This window comes from Octopus sinensis, linkage group LG9 (assembly GCF_006345805.1).
Source record: "Octopus sinensis linkage group LG9, ASM634580v1, whole genome shotgun sequence".
Classification (NCBI taxonomy): domain Eukaryota; kingdom Metazoa; phylum Mollusca; class Cephalopoda; order Octopoda; family Octopodidae; genus Octopus; species Octopus sinensis.
Genome location: NC_043005.1, coordinates 90,173,463 through 90,197,683, shown reverse-complemented (window position 1 = coordinate 90,197,683; position 24,221 = coordinate 90,173,463). Strand labels below are relative to the sequence as shown.

The 24,221-nt window shown below is 36.9% G+C and overlaps 1 protein-coding gene across 7 annotated transcripts in view; it reads left to right on the top strand.

Moving 5' to 3' along the window:
• Nucleotides 1-1,460: 1,460 nt before the first annotated feature.
• LOC115215865 (telomere-associated protein RIF1-like) overlaps nt 1,461-24,221 on the top strand; it is a 71,230-nt gene continuing 48,469 nt past the window's right edge. For 3 of the 7 annotated variants that reach the window (XM_036506100.1, XM_036506096.1, XM_036506097.1), the window contains exons 1-11: nt 1,461-1,654; nt 6,123-6,251; nt 13,405-13,572; nt 13,785-13,926; nt 15,504-15,598; nt 17,589-17,778; nt 18,492-18,584; nt 18,728-18,860; nt 19,750-19,901; nt 21,410-21,482; nt 23,092-23,241. In XM_036506100.1, the coding sequence (XP_036361993.1) occupies nt 6,139-6,251; nt 13,405-13,572; nt 13,785-13,926; nt 15,504-15,598; nt 17,589-17,778; nt 18,492-18,584; nt 18,728-18,860; nt 19,750-19,901; nt 21,410-21,482; nt 23,092-23,241 (1,309 nt within the window). In that variant the 5' untranslated portion in view covers nt 1,461-1,654; nt 6,123-6,138. The remainder of the gene's footprint in view (nt 1,655-6,122; nt 6,252-13,404; nt 13,573-13,784; nt 13,927-15,503; nt 15,599-17,588; nt 17,779-18,491; nt 18,585-18,727; nt 18,861-19,749; nt 19,902-21,409; nt 21,483-23,091; nt 23,242-24,221) is intronic. The other 4 variants (XM_036506099.1, XM_036506098.1, XM_029785210.2 and 1 more) reach the window with 2 other exon arrangements.

Below are 24,221 nucleotides of genomic sequence, written 5' to 3'. Positions count from 1 at the left end.
TTGCTTGAAACGATTGTACTGTATTACCTCTGGATATCCTTGTTGCTTATTTTGATTTTAATCACCTTATTTTGAAATTGTATGAATAATACCGTACTAAATTCTGGTGCCTCAACTTAAGCAACATATTGATCTGAATCTTTCTATCTATCTGTATGTATGTGTGTGTGTGTATATGTCCGACGAACGGAAACATGAAGCTCCGAGTAACAGGTTTTGTTGAATTTCTGCTGCTTTTAAATAAAGTATGTATATATATATATATATATATATATATATATTATATATATATATATATATATATATATATATATATATATATATATGAATTTCTAATCTCCTTACTCAGCTATTGAGGGAACGTCTCTAAAAACCCCTTTCACTTCTATTTTCAAATAACCATTACAGCCTTTAGTTAACACCTAACTAGACTCACATCTTTTTTTCTCATAAGGATAAATAGGAAGCTCCTAGATCCTTTTCCACTATTTCCTTTCTCAAGTTCTTTGTAAAAATTTAATGTATTTATGTATGTATGTATGTATATGTATGTATGTATGTATGTATGTATGTACGTACGTATGTATTTGTGTATGTATGTATGTATGTATGTATGCATGCATGCATGTATGTCAGTGAATCGTATATATAGACAGAGATAGGCAGATAGATAGATAGAAAGAAAGTAATGTAAGTGATAAAACTTATTAGAAACATTTAACTGGGTGTAAACATAATCTGATATTGAACTCAATTTGTTCGATAAACTAAATAGTCGTGTTTATTGTATAAAAAGTTGACAGTCTAATCCAAGTTTTGCCGCAGGCAAACCCTTTCTCCATTCGACAGTCGTGAATAGCTCAGCTGTTAATTTTAAGTATATATGTCGTGTCTAGACACATCAAGTGTTGTGTCTGCTGTTACCGACTTTGTTTTCTTATAACTTGCTAAAAAAATGTCTTTTATTCTTTAATGGAATTTTGCAGATATGTTTTTGAAGTTATACACTTCGATTAGGTTGATAACATTAATTTTTTTTTTATATAGGAGGAATTTTGGATCATTCCTCCTCTTCCGAGTTTGTTTCCTCATAACTTTCTTTAAAATGCATATTTTTAAATGATATTTTGAAGAAATACGTTTTCGAGAGCGTAGATTATGTAATGCTGATGTTTCAAATATAGAAATCTAAAAAAAAATGTAAAAAACGCTAAAGCTACGTAAATTGTGGTAACAAAGGAGGAGTAGAGAATGATCTAAATCGCTTCTAAAAGTGGTCTTTCTAGATTCTAGATTCAGCGTAATCCGTTATCTATACTCCCGAAGTCGTATTTCTGAAACGTTTCATAAAAATAATATGCATTTAAAGAAAAATTATGAAAAAAGGAAGTCTAAGTAGTACGAAGCACTAAACTGCAGTTATGCCCTTTATATTAAACTGTTTACATATATTTGTGTATATATGTGTGACCGTCATTTATTAGTATATTTACTAGCACATGCGTAGATCGTAAGTCACCTGACAGATTCTGACCAATCAAATATTCAGTTTATTGGCGCTGAATATTGTTTTACCGCGAAAAGCAAGCATGGAAGTAATGTGACAAGTTATGTCGGTTTGTTCGTGTATAACGTTTGTATATTTAATTTACACGTAAGTTTTATGTTATCTTTTGTTATAATTAATTCTTAATTAGCAATTTTCATTATTGGTCATTCGACTTCTTCGCATTTTACTTAGATTACTCACTTGACTGTGTTTTTTTCCTATCCTTGTTAAGGCCGACCTTTGGTGTTATGTTTTGTTAAATGAATAGAAATTATTTTCTGAATCAACGAAAGTCTTTTATCTCTTCACTTCTATCATCTCAGATGGAAGCTGGAAATATAATTAACATCATATTAATATATATATGTAATGTTGCTTCTTCGAGCTTTGTTGAAAAGGAGTTTTAAATAATTGGAGATATTTTGTTGGGGAAAATTACTTTCAACAAATTGGGATAACTTTTGTTATTTACCAGAAAGTCGTAAAAACTAAATTTTTTGTAAACAGTATCGTGATTAATCTCTTTAAAATTGTTTTTTATATGTTCTCACCGTTATTTCCTATTATTTTTATTAAACATTTACGCATAAGGCATATTTAGTCATTTTTTACTTTAGGAGAAAATTTCAGCAATGCATTAAAAAAGTTTACTATTAAATATCGGTTGCAAAACTTTTGGGAGCATTTGTGCTTTTAGAATATAAAACTCTCAATAAACAAAACAAAAGATTTCTAAAGAATATTTCAGTAATATTTAATTTGGCGGACTTCAATATAATGTCTTCAACTGTTTATTTACTAATTAGGGTGTTTATAATGAAGCATTAATTGCCAAAAATTTAGACTCGGCTGATGTTTAGAACATTAAAATCCATTAAAGCTGATACACTTCAAAATATTCCCGAAAACTATTTATTGACTTTATATTTTATTTAATGTCTTCAATTATTTATTTACTACATAAAAAAAAAAAAAACGAAGCGGGAGAAGAAAATAAATATCTTTGTCACGAATGGTTAACTTATAGGTAGTTTAATGAATTGAGTTAAAATATCTTTTTTTAGATTTAGTATTTTCAATATTTGGTGGGGGTAATAAGGTGAAGGAAGGATATTTATGTACATGTTTTTTTATTTGGAACATTGGCGATTTCCCGCAATTTTTTATAAAAACGTATTTGTGTGTGTGTGTGTGTTTATGTATCCATATTTCTCTCATTTTTAAAATCCCTCCCAATTTGATAGCCATTTCTTCTGATACATTTATTTTCAACATTAATATTAATTCTCAAAAAGGTTATCGTTCCTCCGCAGCAGATTTTTTCCTGGGTTGTAGTCAGTGTCTGTATGCTAAAATTCAGGCAGTTCTAGGTGCCATCTTATTTTTGCGTATAAATCTCTCCGACCTTTCATTGTCCTGCAGTGGGTGTCATTCGCTGAATTTCCCGGAGGAGTTCTAGAAGCTCCACACCTACCACAGTTTTTTCATATATGTATGTTTTTCCTGATTTCTTTCTGCCATTGGACAGAAACAGATTTAGAGGAGAGAATGTTTTCACTTAGTCTAATTAAAAAATTAATGCCACTCGAACCACCCTAACTAGAGAAGGCACTGCATTACTGCTTAATAGTCTGTATTCATTACAAAGTTAAACCCTATTTTAGTACAAATTAATTCCTCTTATGAAGCTTGTTCTCGAGTTATCTTTTTCTTCATGCGAGACATTTTCACAGGGCAGAACAATGGTCTATTCTATGCAACTTTCCATCAAAACCCCAGCTATGTTTTGATATAGCGACGTAAAAGCTCTTGTCCATTTTTCTCTATTATAGCAGATTAAATCATTTACTTGGATCAGTGGATAGGATGTTTGCAATAATGCTGGTTTCAATCTTGTTTTCATTCATGTAGACCAAACTTGAAGTGAGCAGAATTACAATTTGAAAGAAAAAAAACAAACAAAAGTGTAGAATGATAGAATTACAGTAAAAAAGAAAAATATATAAATGCTTTTTTTTTACGTTTTTATTAATGGCTTAGTCTGACGAGGAAAGGCATTGTTTTGGAAACTGGTGAGAGAAAGGGAGAGAGAAACTATGGGTCCTGAGTTGTCCTCACATTGGAGTCTTGGTCTAAATTCTTCTAACAGAATGGACTCTAAATGGGAACTCAGAAGGAAGCAACGGGTGTTGAGAAAGGTTGATTTTTCTTGGAAAATTCTAACCATGTACAATACTTAATTTTTTAAACACCCCCAGCTGAGAAGTCTTTGCCTTTCAAGTGACTTGGGAACACCACTGGTGTTGGTGCCACATAAAAAGTACCCAGTGCACTCTGTAAAGTGGTTGGCGTCAGAAAGGGCATCCAACCGTAAAAACATCCAGTGCAGCTTTCCAGCTCCTGTCAGGTTGTCCAAGACATGCCAGCATAGAAGATGGATGTAAAATGATTTTCAAAAAAATACCTTTGTTGGAATTAGAATGTAATAAATTGTTATTAGTGATAAGCTAGAGTATAATGTAAAACTTTATCACTGCTTCTAATTCTAAGTGTGTGGTGGGGTGCTAGTCTAGAACGAGGTATATGCTTGGTGGTATAAAGAATTATGGCTAATAAGCCATTATGTAAAAATAGCAGCCGATGAAAGAGATCGTTCTACAAAAGCTTCATCACTACTACTTAAGATGATAGCCTTAAGATTACTCTGTTAAATCTAATGGTTATTTGACATTGTTTTGAATTTATCATACATTATTGTGTAGCTTCGAGATTTAACGATGTGATTGTTAATTTTTAGAATGATATTGTAGGGTAGGTATGAGAAGCTGGATTTGACTGCTTTGAGCATGAAATGGGTAAAATATTTTGGCTGGTCTAAGTGCTAAAGAGTTAAACTTATCTAAGTAAACGTTAGAGAAGATGGTAGCATCCTTAACCTGTTACAAGATTCTGAGATGGTTGGGAAGGAGATAATCTCAAACTGAAGACCAGACCCAAATGTTTGCAACAGTATAAATTCTATTAAAGAACATGTCAGGTGGTGGTTTATAAGCTGGGTGATTGGTTAAGTCTACCATGGTATGATTTGAGCTCTGTGTAAAGAGATGAAACCAATGTATTCCGTCCAACATTCTTACAGCTCTGCTGGTGACTGTCCTGGATTCGTACCTTTTTATTGGAAGGCATGGAGATGCGTGTGTGTTGCTGGAGTAGAATACTTTGAAACCAAATAGGGGACTGCATGAAGAGAGATGGAAACATCTTCAGTCCCCTACAGCTATTTTTCAGGGTCACTTTCAGTGCCACAAGATTTGCTTGTCATATATTAGCTTTTCCAGCCATGTCTGCTCCTATGAGAAACAATGTGCTGGAGGCAGAGGTGGATGAATGTCTTGGGTCGACACTATCATCACCTTTGATGGGCTGTCATGAGCAAGCAAGGAAAGAAAGTTGGAAGGCAAAATTGAACTCAAAGTGCAGAGAATGTGAACAGACACTGCCAAACATCCTGCCTGAGGTTCTTACATTTACACCAATCTGTTTTCCTGGATGGCACTTTATTTTTATCAACCCCCAGTAAAGATAAAAGGGCAATGTTGACCTTAGTGTAACTTGAACTCATTGCAGAGACTCAGAACAGTCTGTCAGTTGCCACCTGTAAACTGCACATCATCCCACTACTTTCTGTTCTCTTTTCTGAGCCATTCCTATATCTCCCTCCTTCCCCATCTCCATATTGGTATTTCAAATCTGCACCCCCCACCTTTGTACATCACTCAATACATTTTTACCTCCACCTGTTTACTCTCCCACCCACACTTTTATGAAAGCATCCACTTCTCTTCTCTCATCCCCTCCCATGATCCACAGTCCATGTTCTCTTTTGCACCTTGTACCTTGAGAGTTTTCTCTTGCACCTCATCACTACCTTCCTTTCATCTCCTTCAGCCATGTTATCTCCTCTGTTGCAAAACACCTGTACTTGTCCCTCTATCATACTTTCAGCCTTTCAATACCTATTTCTTTACTACCCACAAGGGGCTAAACACAGGGGACAAACAAGGACAGACAAACGGATTAAGTCGATTATATCGACCCCGGTGCGTAACTGGTACTTATTTAATTGACCCCGAAAGGATGAAAGTCAACCTCTGCGGAATTTGAACTCAGAATGTAATGGCTGATGAAATACGGCTACGCATTTCACCCGGCGTGCTAATGTTTCTGCCAGCTCGCTGCCTTTCAACACCTGGCATACAACCACCCATCTCCACCTTCCCCTCCTGGATACTTCCTCTTCGTAGAATTTTTTCCTTTTCCTTTTTTATGTTCTTTTGTGTCTTGCAAGTTACATAGCAACCACATTAGTGTTGGTGCACTGCAGGGTCTTGGAGGAGATAATGTTAGTTGAAGGCTACCAAACCTGCCACACACAGACAACTTCAGCTTTATAGAGATTTGCCAAGCTGTTGTGGCAGGTCTGCTCTGGTAATTTTTTGTTTTCTGTTGTGACATGAAGGATTTGTTTATTGTTTTTACTATTTATATAAATGCTTTTGTTTTTATTTTAAAGGTCATAATCTTCAACAATGCTTGTCACAAAAGCAAACGAGGAAATGAAATTAACGAATATACTCTCTGTTTTGCGATCACCTGATTGCACGACAAAAGCGAGATTAGAAACATACACCACATTCTCAGAGTAAGTAGACATTTTTCTTTCTTTGCATTATCATATTTTGTCACTAAAACCTACCTCCATGTACCAGTTCTGGTGTTTGACATTTTCTCTCAGCTACTTTCTAGTGTGAGGACATGTGACTTAGCAGTTAGGGTGTTGCACTCATGATCATAAGATTGTGGTTTCAATTCTTGGACCAGGCAGTGCACTGTGTTCTTGAACAAAAACTTCATTTCATATTTACTCTACTCCACTTGGCTGGTAAATATGAGTAATCCTTCAGCTAACTGGTGTTCTATTGCGGAGGAATATATATATGCCACAGAATCGGCCTTATGAGCCTATGACTTGGGAAGGAAGTTTTTGATCCTTTTTGATTTTCTAGGGTGCCAGTTCCATGTAAAAAGCACTCTGTACACTCTGTAAAGTGGTTGGCATTAGGAAGGGAATCTGGCCATATAAACCATGCCATAATGGGCAACTGGAACCTGGTGCAATTCTACAGCTTGCCACTTCCTGTCAAACCATCCAACCCATACTGGCATGGAAAACGGATGTTAAATGATGGTGGGGATGTTGGGTTGTAGGTGTATTTGTGTTCATTTTAATAAACATAATGTAGCGTAGTCATGTATATCGTTACCTGCGTCGCCTTACTGGCACTTGTGGTGACACGTGAAAAAACATTCAAGCGAAATTGTTGCCAGTGCTGCTGGACTGGCTCCTGTGCAGGTGGCACGTAAAAAGCATCATTTGAGAGTGGTTGTTGCCAGTACCGCCTGACTGGCCCTCATGCAGGTGGCATGTAAAAAGCACTCACTACACTCTCATAGTTGTTGGCGTTAGGAAGGGCATCAAGCTGTAGAAACACTGCCAGATCAGACTGGAGCCTGGTGCAGCCATCTGGTTCGCCAGTCTTCAGTCAAATCATCCAACCCATGCTAGCATGGGAAGCAGACATTAAACGATGATGATAATTCTATAACAGGACACCTGTACTTGTCCCGCCATCATACTTAAGCCCCTAACACCTGGATTAAAACTACTTCTCCATCTCAATCATGTCGTTTAGTGGAAGAGGAGTTTTTTCTTGCTGCAAGTTACTTGGCAGGGCTACTCATTACTGGCACAAAAAAGTGGTTGGTGTTTGGGAAGGCATCCAGCTATAGAAACATGCCAAGACTGGCATTGAAGCTTGACACAGCTCTGCTGGATCCTGCTGAACCAACCAACCCATACCAGCATGGGAAACAAACGTTAACTGATGTTAGTGGTTTTTATTTTACTGAAGGAAACAAAGCCTGTGTCTGTGGTGGGGCCTAACATAGTCATCATCATCCATTGATTCCAACTTGTGGTGGAGTTGGACATGATGATGGCATGCTACATGTCCTATTTCATCACCAATGACCTGAGGTCATCAACAGTCGTACCAGCAGTCCTTGATCAGAGACTTGACCATGGTTTTAGAAGGATGCCTATGGTTCACCTTTCCCAAAGGTTGGTTCCCGGATGATTTGGCTAATGGGCACTTTGGGTGTCACAAAGATGCTGTAGACAGGCATCTTGCTATCTTCTTGTCAACTGGAGGAGATCAGAAGATAGCAAGACGATTGGTTGCCATCTGCATATGTTTGAAACTGAAGGTCATTTGAAACCTCAACAAACTTAGCCATGGATGTAATGAGAATCGAAATTTAACATCTATGAAGAAGTGTTGTCTTGATTGCTGCCAGGAAGAATTGTCTGAAGAGGTTCAGGTATTCCACATATCAACAAGCACTTACCAGATGTCCCTCTACACCTTCATCTCTCTTTCTGAGATACTAGACTTAAGAAACTTAGTTGATTTGAGGATCTTTAACCATCTTTAGCAGCTATGCTGCATACTGTGAAGTCCGTCTCAGTATTGTGGTGTGACTTTAGTTTTCCCTTTTTGACAGAAGAGGTAACATGTTGCTGGGTTAACACTAGCAAGCATTCTAAGCAGCAGACCCTTATATCCTTTCTGAGACTCTGGCTCTTTGAAACAAATCTCATTTTAAAGCGATCATGTTGGAATTAATACTTTCCATCATAATTCCCATTAGGAATCGGTTGCATGTAACCTCAGGTGTTCATCCTAGCTGTCAACCATATTGCTCTCTCCCTACTGTAGGTGAGTTGGCAAAAATCATGGCTGTTGCCCCTCATTTACTGAAGGACTTAACAAAAAAAAAAAAGAAAGAAACCTCAGATAATGTGGTGTGTGTTTGTATTGTGTTATCTTAGGCAAGTGTCCTGGCCGATTAAAGTACAGATTTGATAGATGGAAAATGAGTGAAGCTCATCATTTTTTAACATCCGTTTTCCATGCTGGATTGGATTGGATCTGATGGGTTACAGGACTGCATCGTGCTCTTACATTCACTTACCAGCTGATATCTTACAGTATCATCTCTGTTATATTTTGATGGCGTGGTTTCTATGGTTAGATGCCCTTCCTAACACCAACCATGTCTGTCTCCCTGTCTTCACTTAATAGTTGTAAACACATGTTACCACCACAGAAGTGGTCTCACTCATTTTCAATCTTCCAAGGAAATGTGTGGCCCTGAGGAAATATTACCTGTTGGAAACCAAGGATTACCGACAGGGAAAGCATTCATTACGCCATAGAAAATCTGCCTCAGTGATCTCTTTGATTGCAGTTCTTATTAACTGGGGCTAAACAATTAATATATCATGCTTTAGATATTTTATTACTTTTCCAAAGTGTGGATTAGTTTGAAAATTGAAATAATTAAGGCAGATTACATGCTAGAAGTATAGTTGTAAAAGTATTAAACTTTTGTTTTTTCCCATATTGTTCTAAATCAATGGTTGCAGATTCCATCAGTTATATATTTCACTTACATAACTGGTGCTCTTTAAGAAAAGCATTAATACAACACATTTCCTCCTCTCTCATTGTTTTACTTTTATATTGTGCTTAGCACCACCCGATCGTGGCTGTTGCCAGCCTGGCCTGGCCTCCGTGCCGGTGGCACGTAAAAAGCACCCTCTACACTCACGGAGCGGTTGGTGTTAGGAAGGGCATCCAGCCGTAGAAACATTGCCAGATCAGACTGGGCCTGGTGCAGCCTTCTGGCTTTTCAGACCCAGTTGAACCGTCCAACCCATGCCAGCATGGAAAGCGGATGCTAAACGATGTTGATGATCTAGCTCTTGGGTTAATTGAAAAACTGTAGCCCCTCTTTAAAAAAAAGCAATAAACAAATCCTGTACAAAATGTGGTTACTCTACCATTAACACTTTAGCATTTGAACCAGAGCCATGACCGACTTAGTTTGTTTAAGGCACAAATTGTCCAGATCTGCCCTATCACACATACCCTACAATGTCATTCAAAAAAATAAACAATTATATCACTGAAATCTCAATGTTACAAGATAACGCATGATTAACTCAAAACCATGTACATAAGCTTTACATTCAACAGGATAATCTGAATGCGAAAAGTTTCAGACAGTTTTGTGATTTGAAGATCATCATCATTTAACGTCCGCATCCATGCTAGTATGGGTTGGACAGTTCGACCGGGGTCTGGGAAGCCAGGAGGCTGCACCAGGCACCAGTCTGATCTGGCAGTGTTTCTACAGCTGGATGCCCTTCCTAACGCCAACCACTCCGTGAGTGTAGTGGGTGCTTTTTATGTGCCACCAGCACAGGGGCCTGGTAACTATTTCTAGAAGGTTGACCAACTATGCAGAGGCTCCTTCCTTTGCTTGTAAGGAACAAATCTGGGGAACTACATTTATACATTATTAGTTGTAACAATTTCACTTAAACCCTTTTCAATTATACTATGAAAATTTTACTATTTCCTTTGTAAATTTATGCAGCTATATTCAAAATTTAAAAGCTGCTCAGAATAAATTTTGGTCTTAAAAATTAGTGATTTTTTAAAATAATACCCTGCATTGATCATCTTGATCATATCTTTCCAGTATTAAGTATCATTCAAGTATTGAACCAATTTTATTGACTTCTTTGCCTTATTTTTAAGTCCCAGCCAATAGTGGTAGAACTTTAAGACTGACTGTCCTCTCTCCTATGAAATGCATCAAGCTACTTGACCCTTTTGTTACTGTATTTTTGTTGAAATGCCTGTCTTTCAATTGCTAATTTCTTGTTGGTCACATGTCCTATAGATAATTAATGTTAGTCAAACTGACAAGTTTCCTGAACACTGATCATAAAAGTGCAATTTGTTCAGTGAAGTGGAAAGAAATCCAAATTATTTTTTCATGCTTAGGATTTTATTCCCTACTACCATCCAACTTTCCAATGATAGTGGCATTTCCACTCTTTTCATGGCCTCGAGATAAGGGAATGGCCTATAGATATATTGGTGAACTGCCAATACTCTGTTGAAACACTCTACTTTTAGTTCAATTAATTTTGAAAATAATGAATTTAGTAAAATAATTTCCATTATTAACTGCATTTGGAAGACAAATTATTAACTGGTGTTTGAAACAACACAGTTTTTGTTAGATTATAATTTAGATCACTTAAAACAAAATTCATATTGTAGAACCAGGCCAGTCTCGAGTGAAGTGGTATCGAAAATGTAGTATTTTACAAAGAAAAAATTCTGTTTGAACATGAGATTATGGATCGGAACTTAATAAATTATTCTTGCTTTCTGATGTTGGCATGAGGTCAAATTTTGTAGATGTCTCCATAACACTCCTTATATATCTGTCTTCAGTGTCTCTCAAGATTCCACTCAATCTTTTACTCCCTTCCTTTCCCTTTTGCCCCAGATCCCCTTTCACACAACCCACCCTACCACATTTTCAACTCTACCTCCCCCTCTTTCAATCCTCTTATACCCCCCCATTCCCTCCTCTTGCTATATTGCATCCTTCCACTAAGAACCGTAGATTACTCTTACCTGTTCTCTATCAGGTGTAGTTGCCATTTAGGCCATTGGCATGTTATGAGGCAATCTTCCTTAGTGCTGGAGCTATGGAAAAAGGTGGGGGCAGTACCCTCACAACCCTGTGAAGTGGTTGGTGTTAGAAAAAGACATCCAGCTGTTCAAGCAGACATTGGAGCCTGGGGCAATCCTCTGACATGTCATATTCTGTCTAACCATCCAACTCATGCCAGCATGGATGACAGACATTTATTGATAATGTGAATTTAAAGAGACCCTAGTAGTTGGCAAGTTCTTCCTTAAGGAAAAATAAAAGGAAAAGTTAACACTGCTTGGGTTTGGACAGGAAATTATGAAATCTGAATTTTATTGTTGTCAGTGTTGTTGCTCTCTCTCTCTTTACTCTTTTACTTGTTTCATGTGGCCATGCTGGGGTACCGCCTTTAGTCGAGCACATCGACCCCAGGACTTATTCTTTGTAAGCCTAGTACTTATTCCATCGGTCTCTTTTGCTGAACCGCTATGTTACGGGGGACATAAACACACTAACATCGGTTGTCAAGCAATGTTGGGGGGACAAACATATATACATATATATATATATGAATGTATATATATATATATATATATAATATATATATATATATATATATATATATATATATAGATATATATATATATATCTCTCATGATAAAAGGCAGATTTTCTCTGCCTGTTCCCATGTTTCTTTTTAATACAATTCTACAATATAGAATTTCTTCAATTGGAATTTACCTATGATTTTTCCGATTGGCATGTAAAGTTTTTTCAAAAATTCGAGAAAACTCAATATTTTACGATTTGCCTCTCTCATTTCAAGTGATTTACTCCTGCTATTACCACCACACTTTCTCCTACTTTCTCTTTGCAAGTGTGAAACTATTAAAGTGAAAGTATTATATAACAGGGATGAGCCATTAATAGTGGTCGTCCTTTTTGCTAGAGGAAGATCCGCTATGGTCTTATATGCTACACCACTGGTTTTCAATTCATATTAATCAAATTAATATTCAATTTTTCACCCTTATTATGTGTGTGTGTGTGTGTATTAGTAATTCGTATAAAATTGCATCAATGACTTGAACTTGAATAAGTGGTATCACATAAATGGGGATAAATTAAAAAGGTTTGTTGTTATTATTATTACTGTTTGACTATTGTATTCATGTTTGTTGGTTCCTCGTCAGGGAAATGTTGCGTTGCATTTGTTAAACAATTGTATACCGTAACCCTCCCCCTTTCGGAGAAGGGGCTTTGGTTATTGTTTAAAAATTGAATTGTGTCCCTGTTTGGGGAAATTGACAATATTTTCACCGTCTTTACAGAAGCATTTTTGTTAAAATGCCTTTGATAGAAGAAAGTCCAAAAATGAATTTCGCTGCAGCCGTACACTTCTATACAAGAGGGAGGACAAGATCCAATTGATCGAAATTGAAAGAGACGGGCCTACAATTCCAGTCTGTTATATATTTTGAGTATTGTTATCACTAGCGATATCAAGATATAACTTTGTATTTTATGTGTAGATGTATATATATATAGATATACATGTAATATGTACACATATATAAATGCATAATTTATCTACCCATACACACATACGCGCACACACACATACATAGGGGCAGGTGTGGCTGTGTGGTAACAAAGTACGTTCCAAACACATGGTCCTGAGTTCAGTCCCACACACCGCCTTCCACAACTATCAAATTCTTACAATTATGAGAACAATAAAAGGCTCTTTTCAAGGTAACCTCGCATTCAATTCTTACACCATTCTACGAGGGGGTAGGAACCCCTTTACACGGCTTTCTATACACTTACAAATACATTCATTCGTCGTAAACTTATATCAATATTTGCCTGAATAATCATCATAATTCAGTGCAATCATTAACAGTACTTTCAAGCAATTCAGCGCCGAGCATCGCCGGGCAATTCTGCTAGTATATATATATATATATATATATATATTATATATATATATATATATACACACATGCATATATACGACAGGCTTCTTTTAGTTTCCATCTACCAAATCCACTTAAAAGGCTTTAGTTGGCCCGAGGCTATAGTAGAAGACACTTGCCCAAGGTACCACGCAGTGGGACTGAACCTGGAACCATGTAGTTCGTAAGCAAGCTACTTAACACACAGCCACTCCTACACCTATGCTAATACTTTTTTTTCTACCTGTATTCTAGTAAACTGAAAATGGAGACTAACGACCTGGCTTTTGTCCAAGATGTTGCCAAGAGTAGCAAACAGGTGATCTCATTGATACAGTCGGATATTATGGGATCTTCATCAGAACTTACTGAGAGTGCATTACAAGTGCTAGGGCTCTGCCTACAGAATCAAACCATTATCAGGTAAGTTTTTTTTTTCTATTGTTCTCTTATTTTCCTCTCTCTTCTGCTTTCACTCATACTCTTCCAGCCTTCATTTTATTAACGATCTGTGCCCTGCCCCCTTCATTTATTAACTGCTTTCACTTTCGGAATCTAACTCTGGAAGCTAAAACTTGTAGCAACTTATGAAGGGAAATTTTTACTAGTCTTGTCTTTTGTCATCTTTTTTGCAGTTCCATGGGATTAAAAGACAGCAATGAAGTAATACGAAATCTCTGCCACTGTGCACTGGAAACAGAAGATAAAGTGGTTTGCACCCGTGCCCTTTGGTGTTTAGCTAATCAAGTCCTACAACCAGATATTGTCTGCAACCAAGTAAGCAGGGGTTTTTTTTTTGTTTACTTTTTTCTCTTTTGTTTCAGTCATTTGACTGTGGCCATGCTGGAGCACCGCCTTTGGTCAAGCAAATCAACCCCAGGACTTATTCTTTGTAAGCCTAGTACTTATTCTACCAGTCTCTTTTGCTGAACCGCTAAGTTATAGGGACGTAAACACACCAGCATTGGTTGTCAAGTGATGTTGGGAGGATAAACAGACACACAAATTAATACACGCTCACATATATATGATGTGCTTTTTTCAGTTTTTGTCTACCAAATCTACTCATAAAGCTTTGGTCAGCCTGAGGCTATGGTAGAAGACACCTGTCCAAGGTACCACACAGCCACTCCTACACATAGATATTGGTGCAAGCATTGCTGTATGATTAATAAGTTTGCCTCCCAGTGATGTAGTTTTGGGTTCATTCCTGCTGCATGACACCTTGGGCAAGTGTCTTATGTAATTCTGAACTGACCAAAACCTTGTGAATGGCTTTGGTAGATGGAAACTGAAATAAGACTTGTGTGTGTGCGCGCTTTTGCCTCCTTGTCAAATTGCATGATAGTTGTAAACAAGTGTCACAGTCATATAGCAGTGTCATTTGTTTCTATTCTCCGTGAAAACAGCCATGGGGACTTTATCTGGAAACAGGTGAGGATTGGTGACAGAAAGGGCATCTGGCCATAGAAAAATGTACCTCACCGAATTCCATCTGATCCATGCTTGCATGGGAAAAGTGGATGTTAAAACAATGGTGTTGATGATTATATGTATTTGTGGAACTCTACATAGATACATGCAGTAAACACATTAAAGCTTGATTTCTTTCAGGACCATTGTTTTAGGAGAATGTTGGAGACACAATAGCGATTAAGGATCCCCAACAAAAGACTTTGGTGATTTAGTGAAAATCTGAAATGCACACTCTGGTATATTATGATGGAACAGGTTTGAAGTACTTAGTTTGAAAGCAAGGAGAACATGATTGTTACTACTTATGCTTGAGTGGGTACTTGTGAATAGAAGAGGAGTTTGTGGGCTGAAAAACAATTTGGCAATTAATGTAGATGGGGAGAGAAACAGTAGTCACACTGAAATATTGTGTCATCTTCGTCTTTTCACTGCCTCCTTGAAAACACATAATGCAAGATAGCCATGTGTCTCCTCTACAACAAGAAACCTGTTCTGGCCCTTTCTTTCAGACTTTAACCTTTCATCCTTGAAACATCCTCGTTCCCTACTATACCCTCTCTCTCAATTGAAGGGTGGCTTAATTTTGTGAGTCAGTCCACATGGTGACTTCACTACTGCTGGTTCTACAAAAAAAAAAAAACACCCCATACACTCTGAAATGGTTGGTGTTAAGAAGGGCATCCAGCTATAGAGACCATTGGAGCATGACAATCCTTTCACAAATTGTATTCAGTGGAATCATCCAACTCATGTTAGCATGGAAGTTGGCCATTAAATAACATGATTTTTTCAGTTTAGGTGTACATATAACATTGTCGCTGATAATCTGTTCAGTTTTATTCCTATTCATGACTTTTTCTCCCTTTTATTTCTCCCAGATAAATCCTATCTTGGATGCCTTAGAACATTCATTCTCAAAGCCACTCTCTCAGTCTGTATTGGTCGAACACGAAGCTGTCAATTTAGTTGTAAGGTTTGTATGTTATGATTTTTTTATTCTTATTTTTTAACTGTTGTCCTCTTTAGTATTGCATTGGAATTTATAATTTTATTTCCTTTTATAGAACAAAATAGCCAATTTGATAGAGATGAATTTCTAAGGCTATGAAGTCCACGTACAAGTTTTAGTACAAGATCAAATGGATATGCTTACCCAGCTTACAAAATGCCTTTAACTATAGGCTCACACCAATTAATACTTGGTGAGTGGAATTGATAGATGGAGCCACATTGTGTGCTTGCAGGGTACAGTACTCGGCCCAATCCTGTTTCTCATCCTCATCTCTGATATAGATGAAGATACAACCAGCAACGTCTCATCCTTTGCTGATGACAACAGGGTCATGAGACAAATCAAAGACGAGGTGGATACAGAGGCCTTACAAAAGGACCTGACCACCATATATAAATGGCAGGCAACAAACATGTTGTTCAATGATAAGAAGTTTGAACTAATTCGCTACGGAACAGATCAAGATCTGAAAAATACAACAAACTACAGAAACCCATCAGGACAACAAATAATGGAAAAACAGTATGTGAAAGATTTAGGCATCCACATGGGAACCAGCCTAAAATTCAGAGAACACCTTGACTCAGTCTGTCTTACTGCAAGAAAGTACAGCAGGTGGATCTTGCGCACCTTCAAATCAAGAGATACCTCAACAATGAAAACCCTCTGGAACAGTATGATACTTCCGAGGATTGACTACTGTTCTCAGTTGTGGTCACCAACAACAAAGGGCCAACTATCTAAGATGGAATCGCTCCAAAGAAATTTTACCTCATACTTCTCAGAAACGAGGGACCTGGACTATTGGCAAAGACTCAAAACCTTGAGGATGTACTCAATAGAAAGAAGATTTGAGCGATACCGAATTATATACATTTGGAAAATGATAGAGCAAAAGGTGCCAAACTTTGGTATCAAAACCTACCACTCACTGCGCCACAGAAGACGCTGCCAGCTACCACCAATCAACAAAAAGGCTGGCCAGGCAGCAAAAACCCTGCGAGAATCAAGTCTGTTGGTTCGAGGAGCACAACTATTCAACTCCATTCCGGTACATGTCAGAAATCTATCAGGATGCAGTGTGGAATCATTCAAATTGCAGCTGGATAGATACTTAAGCACCATTAGAGATGAACCCCATCTCCCAGGATATACACGAGCACAAACTGACTCAAACTCGCTCCTACACATGTCAAAATTAAACAGAGAATACAACCTGGCAACCACACCAGACTCTGAGGGTGGAGTCTTCGACTTGGCCTGAGCATGGACTCAAATGAAATGAAATGCATGTAATTGTTAAGTCAATTCCTATGTGATTCTCTGAGTGAAATAGTGAAGTGTTGTTGATATTATTCGACCAGACATGTGCTTTTCAAAGATGTGGGATGGAGAAATCCCTAGTTTGAAAAACAGGTGAGGGTCAATAACAGAAAAGGCATCCACTGGTAAACTGCTGCCAAATAATTCCCCATCCAATTGCAAATATTGATTTTTTTTTTATAACAATACAAGCATGGATGTGTGGTTAAGAAGTTTGCTTTCCAACTACGTTGTTTTGGGTTCAATCCCACATCAGGATACTTTAGGTAAGTATTTCTTTCTTTAGCTTCGAGCTGATGAAAGGATTTGGTGGGCAGAAACTGAAAGAAGCCTGTTGTGTATATGTTGCATCTCTTTGTCTTGGCAGTGCACAATGGTTGTAAGTAAGCATCATTGTCGTACATTTTGTTTCCATGGAAACCTGTGACTATGGGGAAATAATTGCTTGAAAACATGTAAGAGTTGGTGACTGGAAGGGCATCCTATTGTAGAAAATCTGCCATGTAGGCCTAGAAAAGCGAGTAATTAAACCATGCTGATGTTGTCACTGAAAGTTCTTCTCAAGGCATTTCTCCCCCATTTTCCCACGGCTCTATTAAAGTAAAACTGTTTCTTTTTCTTTCGGCAGGTTGCTACAGCAAGTTCCAAAAAAGATGAATGAGAAAGCTATTAACTGGAGCCATCATGTGTATTCCTTATTGGGACATGGAGCTATTAGAATTCGTGAGAAAGCTCTTCAAGCCCTCAGCATAGCCCTGCCAGCCCTTCTTGTCAATCCAAATGGTTTAGTTGCTTCAATGGTTGCCGATGTCAAAACAGTAAGTATTATTTATTGCTTGTTAGGATTACATATTTTTGCCATATTTCTATTGAAATACACTGCTTTTGTTTCAATTCATCACCATCATCAACATTTAACATCCATTCTCCATGCTGGCACAAGTTGGATGGTTTGACAGGAGCTAGCTCCATTTTGTCTTTTGGTATGGTTTCTACAGCTGGATGCCTTTCCTGACACCAACCACTTTACTGTACGTACTGTGTAGCTTTTAATGTGCTACTGGCATGGGCACTTTTACCTGGCACCAGCACTCACAAGCCTGCCAAACTAGGGCCCTTCAGCTGAGAGAGGGATGTAGACAACATGCCTGCCTGTATGGATGGATGGATGGATGGCCATGATCCCAATTAGTTAATTTTGAAAAAATTGAATTTAATAAAACAACTTTGTTGTTATTAATCTTGTATTTGAAATGTGGTTTCAAGTTGTTATATAGCTTTGTGTCAACTCTCATTGAGCAGGAACATTGCTTTTTATTGTTCCCACAATTCCAATGACAAAAGGGGAAAGCTTTAAATTAAGTGTCTTTGAGTCTTATTCCTGTTCAAATTTCTAATTTTGCACTTTTGTTTTCCTTCTACTTTATTATTACGTTTTCATTATAATAAAGATATATATATTTTATTCTTTTTTATCTATTAACTGCAGATATATATTATCTTATTCTTTACTTCTAAAATTTCCTTCTAGAAAATGGCTTCTGAATTGAAAAAGCTATTTCAGAGCAGAAATGAAGTATACGTCTTGAGAGTATGGAGTCTGCTGGTTCAGTTATTAGGAACGGTAAATATTCTTTCTCTTTTATGTCTATTTTCATCTTTTCTCTCCTTTTTCATGAAGTGGATTAAAAATAAATCCCAACATATATTCCACCATTGGATTTCCAAGCCATAATTGGTGATTTAATTTTTTTCTCTCTTTTGCAGGAATTACATTGCGTCTTCATCAACCAACTCCTTCCAATTGTAGAGCTTGGCTTTAAGAGCCCTAACCCAAATATCAAATATGAAGCTTTTAGTGCCTGGAAATACCTTATTGAAAATTTTGCTTCAAACCCTGGTAAATTTTGACATTATTAATCTTTTTTCTGTTTTAAAATATCCATCTCATAAAGCAATTTAATAAAATATGCATTTTACCTTTTTTTTAATTAGCAGTTGCAATACTAATCCCACATGCAATACAGTCCGTTTTTTGCGTATGGACTCTTGTTTTCATAGTTTTGTGTTTAGGAATACATTCTCCTACACACGGTTTTATCTGTACACTTGCTCTTACACAGACACTTTTTTGTTTGTTCATCACAAGACAGGAATGGGCAGTGTTGCTATTGACCATTCTCTGCTAGTATTTTTGAAACAGAGCACAGATTACCTATTTCTTTGCTACCCACAAGGGGCTAAACACAGAGGGGAAAAACAAGTACAGACAAATGGATTAATCGATTAAATCGACCCCCAAAGGATGAAAGGCAAAGTTGACCTTGGCAGAATGTAGCGGCAGGCGAAATACTGCTAACGATTCTGCCAGCTTGCCGCCTTCAGAAGGAAACTTTTGCATAAAGGCAAATTAAATCTATAACAAGAATTCCATGCCAAGCTGTTTAGATTACTGAAGTTCTTTGCTAACTTATTCTTGCAAGCGTGCATTCCATCTGCTGACACAGACAAATATTAATTGCAGGTAGAGATACTGCATTTCATTATGCAACCACAATATACTGCCAAGTTTATTATAGGGCTTCTAAGCCAATACTGTGCCCCATCTATATTAGCATTGCTGTTGCATTTTAAAATTCTCTACAGATTAACTAGAGAAACTAGAGCCGGCAGTATCAGAAAAGTATATATTCACCTGCTACTAATTGTACTTAGAAAATTTTAAGTTTTAGTTTTACATTCAAAAGGTTGACTTTCTTTAATATTTTTTCCATTGTAAAATTTTGCAGCCATTATTGGGGACCAGAAGCGCATCAAACTTTTGATGCAAGTCTTCAAAATTAACAATGCCAAAACTGAGAACGTGGCCTTAAAGAAACTGGAAGTTTGGTGGTATTTTGTCAGAAAGTTGGACACCAAACTGTTGGGTAATTTTGATATGGTAAGTGAGGTAGCAAGTTTTTAATGTTCCTTTCTTCTCTCTACTTAGTACAAGAATATTGATTGTAAATGGTGCTGAATGACAGATGACTGATCTTATATAATGTTGTCATATCTTGAATATTTGTACTGAATAATATATATATATTATATTAAATTAGAGATAAGACCACTATTAGGCAAATCAGTGAAAATCATAAACCAATACATAGAAATAAAATTAATAAAAAATATATAAAAAATAATTTTTTTCATTATTTTTAAAATTAATTGAAACAAAAGCAGTGTATTGCAATGAAATATGCTAATAAAAGGGTTAAATGTACAAGCTAACAAGGGGAAGCTTTATACAGCTAGGAACCAGCAACTTGCAAGACTAATAACACCATGTATCAGACAATTTTGATAGCTAATTGTCAGACCTCCAACATCACAAATGAACTTGTCTATATATATATTTATACTATAAAATTGGATTTAATCCTAAATCTAATTTTTCCTTGTAAGTTTGGATTTACTCCCTAATATTATTATTATTATTAATTTATATATATATATATAAAGTTCATTTGTGATGTTGGTCTGACAATTAGCTATCAAAATTGTCTGATACATGGTGTTATTAGTCTTGTAAGTTGCTGGTTCCTAGCTGTGTAAAGCTTCCCCTTGTTAGCTTGTACATTTAACCCTTTTATTTGCATATTTCATTGCAATACACTGCTTTTGTTTCAATTAATTTTAAAAATAATGAAAAAAATTATCAAAATACCTCTGTCATTTTTAAGCTGGCTTTTTGGAACATAAATTACGAAATTTTGATGGCAGTTTTTAGATCACTTCAAAATAGAGAATTCATATAGAGCTAGAAGCTATCTCAGGTGGCTTGCTATCAAAAGCGTTAATAATTGTGAGTTCACACTCCTTGCAGATGATGTACTGCTACCTTTTAGATAGTTTAGTAATTACATTTTAAATTGTAATATTAATGTAAATATCCCACCTATGGGAAATTATTGGTTTTAGCCATTTCGCTGTAACGATGCTGGAGCACCATTTTTTTCCACTGGTTTCTGTCTTGTCTTGTATTGTTGGTATTAGTGGAGGTGCGTGGCTTAGTGGTTAGGGTATCAGCATCGTAAGATTGTGGTTTCGATTCCTGGACCGGGCGATGCGTTGTGTTCTTGAGCAAAACACTTCATTTCACGTTGCTCCAGTCCACTCAGCTGGCAAAAATGAGTAACGCTGCGATGGACTGGCGTCCCGTCCAGCAGGGGAACACATACACCATAGAAACCGGGAAACTGGGCCCATGAGCCTGGTTAGGCTTTAAAAGGGTGCATTATTTTTTCATATTGTTGGTATTATATTTAACTTGTAGATATTCTTTTTGGAGATCTGTATCCCATGCAGTAATTACCTTTTTTATTATTTTATTTTACAAATCTGAAAACATGTATCATTTCATTATTTCTTGAGATATATTTAGTTTTGAAATTTTCTTCCTACAAGGTTTGTACTCCTTTATTACGCTTTTGTGTTGGTGGAAAGTGGACCCAAGGAGCTCGTAACACACCTACACTAAGTGAGTATCATTTAACTTCTATATTTTTTATTCATCATCATCATCGTTTAACGTCCGCTTTCCATGCTAGCATAGGTTGGATGATTTGACTCGACTGGCAAACCAGAAGGCTGCACCAGGCTCCAATCCGATTTGGCAGAGTTTCTACAGCTGGATGCCTTTCTTAACGCCAACCACTTCGAGAGTGTAGTGGGTGCTTTTACGTGCCACCAGCATGAGGACCAGTCAGGTGGTACTGGCAACTGCCATGCTCAAATGGTGTTTTTTATGTGCCACCTGCACTGGAGCCAGTCCAGCAATGATCACGCTCAGATCGTGCTCTTAGAGTTCCACTAGCACGGATGCCAGCCATCGAATTTGATTTCAATTTCACTTGCCTCGATAGGTCTTTGCAAGCATTATTATATGTTTAAATAAAATGGTTAAGTATATAATGTGGTTACCTTGTTCTGGGTCATCGTATTCAAATTTACTGTAGGCAATTCTATGGTTTTTGAGTTCAGCATTAGATTTCAGGGATAGGTGCGAATTTTTAAGAGTCTTTCTTAGAAAAAGTCAAATGGGTCCAAGTTAGGGACTCTGTATTAGACAAGATATTTTTTTATTAGTGTAACCTTTTAGCATTTAAACTAATCAAATCTGGTTCAAAGTATTCTGTTTTATGTTCAAACTAGTCATATCTGGCCTCTCACACTTAACATACAATATCATTTTGAAAATGAATAATCACATCAAAATCTCAAAACTAAAAGATAATTCATAAATTCAAAATGATGTAAATAAACAAGCATTACTTTTCACAGTAATTATGAATGCTAAAGGGTTAAGACACATTTTGCCCTGAATCAGTAACGACTGACAAATATAGAAAACAATTAGTGGCAAACCTGATTTTTACCGTTGAGTTTTTTCATTTTGATTCCAATGTTTTGTGCCCTTGATTGGTCATAGAAAAAACATTAAATGTAAGGCTTGTAATAATAATAATAATGAAGCTATTGTATACAGTGCTCAGGTGCACCACAACTTGTCAAAAGTGCGTATAAAGCATATGCAGTAATGTACAAATGTCTGGAAAGCGAACAGTGTATGAGTCAGATACATGCTTGCATGTGTATGGAGGGGAGAAAATCAGGTGTAGTGTTGGCGAATCTCAGGAAGCATGGAAGTTTTGAAGGATGCAGTGCTCCGACAACTAACAACTGATGCCAGCAGTTTGTTCCATGCTTCAGCAACTCTTAGCGTGAAAAGATGTTTCCGAAAGTCATGGGAGATGTGCTGTTTTCTGACTTTGTAAATATGTCCACGAGTGTTAGACGGGTGGAGTTTGAAAAGGTGCTCAGAGTTAGTTTGTAAGATGGTTAATAATTTTATGGGTGTCTGCCAAGTCAGCTGCCAGACGTCGGAGTTTCAGTGTATCCATGCCCAGGGAAGTAAGGCGTTAGTTTTGAATTCTATTCAAAGTTAAAAAAAAAACTTGTCAACTCTTTGAACCTGAAGTATTCTGATAAGACTTGGATTAGCAAATTATTAATTTCAAATAAAACTATTTTGTTAATTAAAATTATGATTATAATAATCTTTATTTTTTTCGATTTATTTGTTAAAGGTTCAGTTAGTAGCAGCATCTCCCTTCCCAGTCAGGGAACTTTGTGGCCATCTTTTCCCTCTCTCCAACTGAAAGGGTTGGAGGCTATAGCACATCTTCTGCAGCTTCCTCCAGCACATGTTGATTACCCCACTATAAAATTTGATCTTGGTACGTATTAAAAAACTTCCATTTTTTATCATTTGTTACAAATTCTGTTATCTAAACCAGTTTATAAAATTTCATAATTGTTTAACTTCTCCTTGCCTCCATGTGTCAGATGGCATGCATTAACCCTTTCGTTACCAACCTGGCTGAAACCGGCTCTGTAGTACAAATGTCTTGTTTTCATAAGTTCTGAATTAAAATCTTCCACCAAACCTTAGTCACAATTTATGTTCCTAACACCAGCTGAATGATAACTAAGTTATTTTACTAAATTCTTTGTTATATTTAAAATTAATTGAAAAAAATACAGAGCATCTCAACAGAAATACAGTAACAAAAGGGTTAAGGCAGATTTTCTGTGGTCAGATGCCCTTCCTGTCAACAACTCTGTTTCCAAACAGGGTAAGGTCTCCCATGGCCTCACTTTTCATGAAAGATTACAAATGAACAACATAGCTCGTATGGTTGTGCTGCTCATTTTACAGCCATCATGAAATGTCAGAGCTGGCATGCACACACACACACACACACACACACACACACACACACACACAGTGGACTTCCTCCATCAAATACACTCATGACTCTGGGGCTGTAGTAGAGAAACTGCGTCCCAGACCACCCGGTTTGGAAGCAAGATTGTCACCCACACAGCAACATCTGCACCTATTAACAAATTTGTTTTCAACAGTGTTGCCATACATTAGATTTTATATAGTCACATATCCAACATGAGGTTCCTTGGGCTGAGTCTCAGGTACCAAGACATGTAAATGGTTACAGTATTGTAAAATCTCTATATATATAAACGGCAAAATGTCTGTCTGTCTGTGTGTGTGTGTGTGTGTGTGTGTGTATCCTTTATACAAATCCACAATTTTTCAGTTAGAGGGATCGCACTTTCTATGATTTCTATGGTCTGTTTCCAGTCATCTGTGTAAACATGTCTGGCAATGGGGGGAAAGCATTACCTTGCTTGGAAA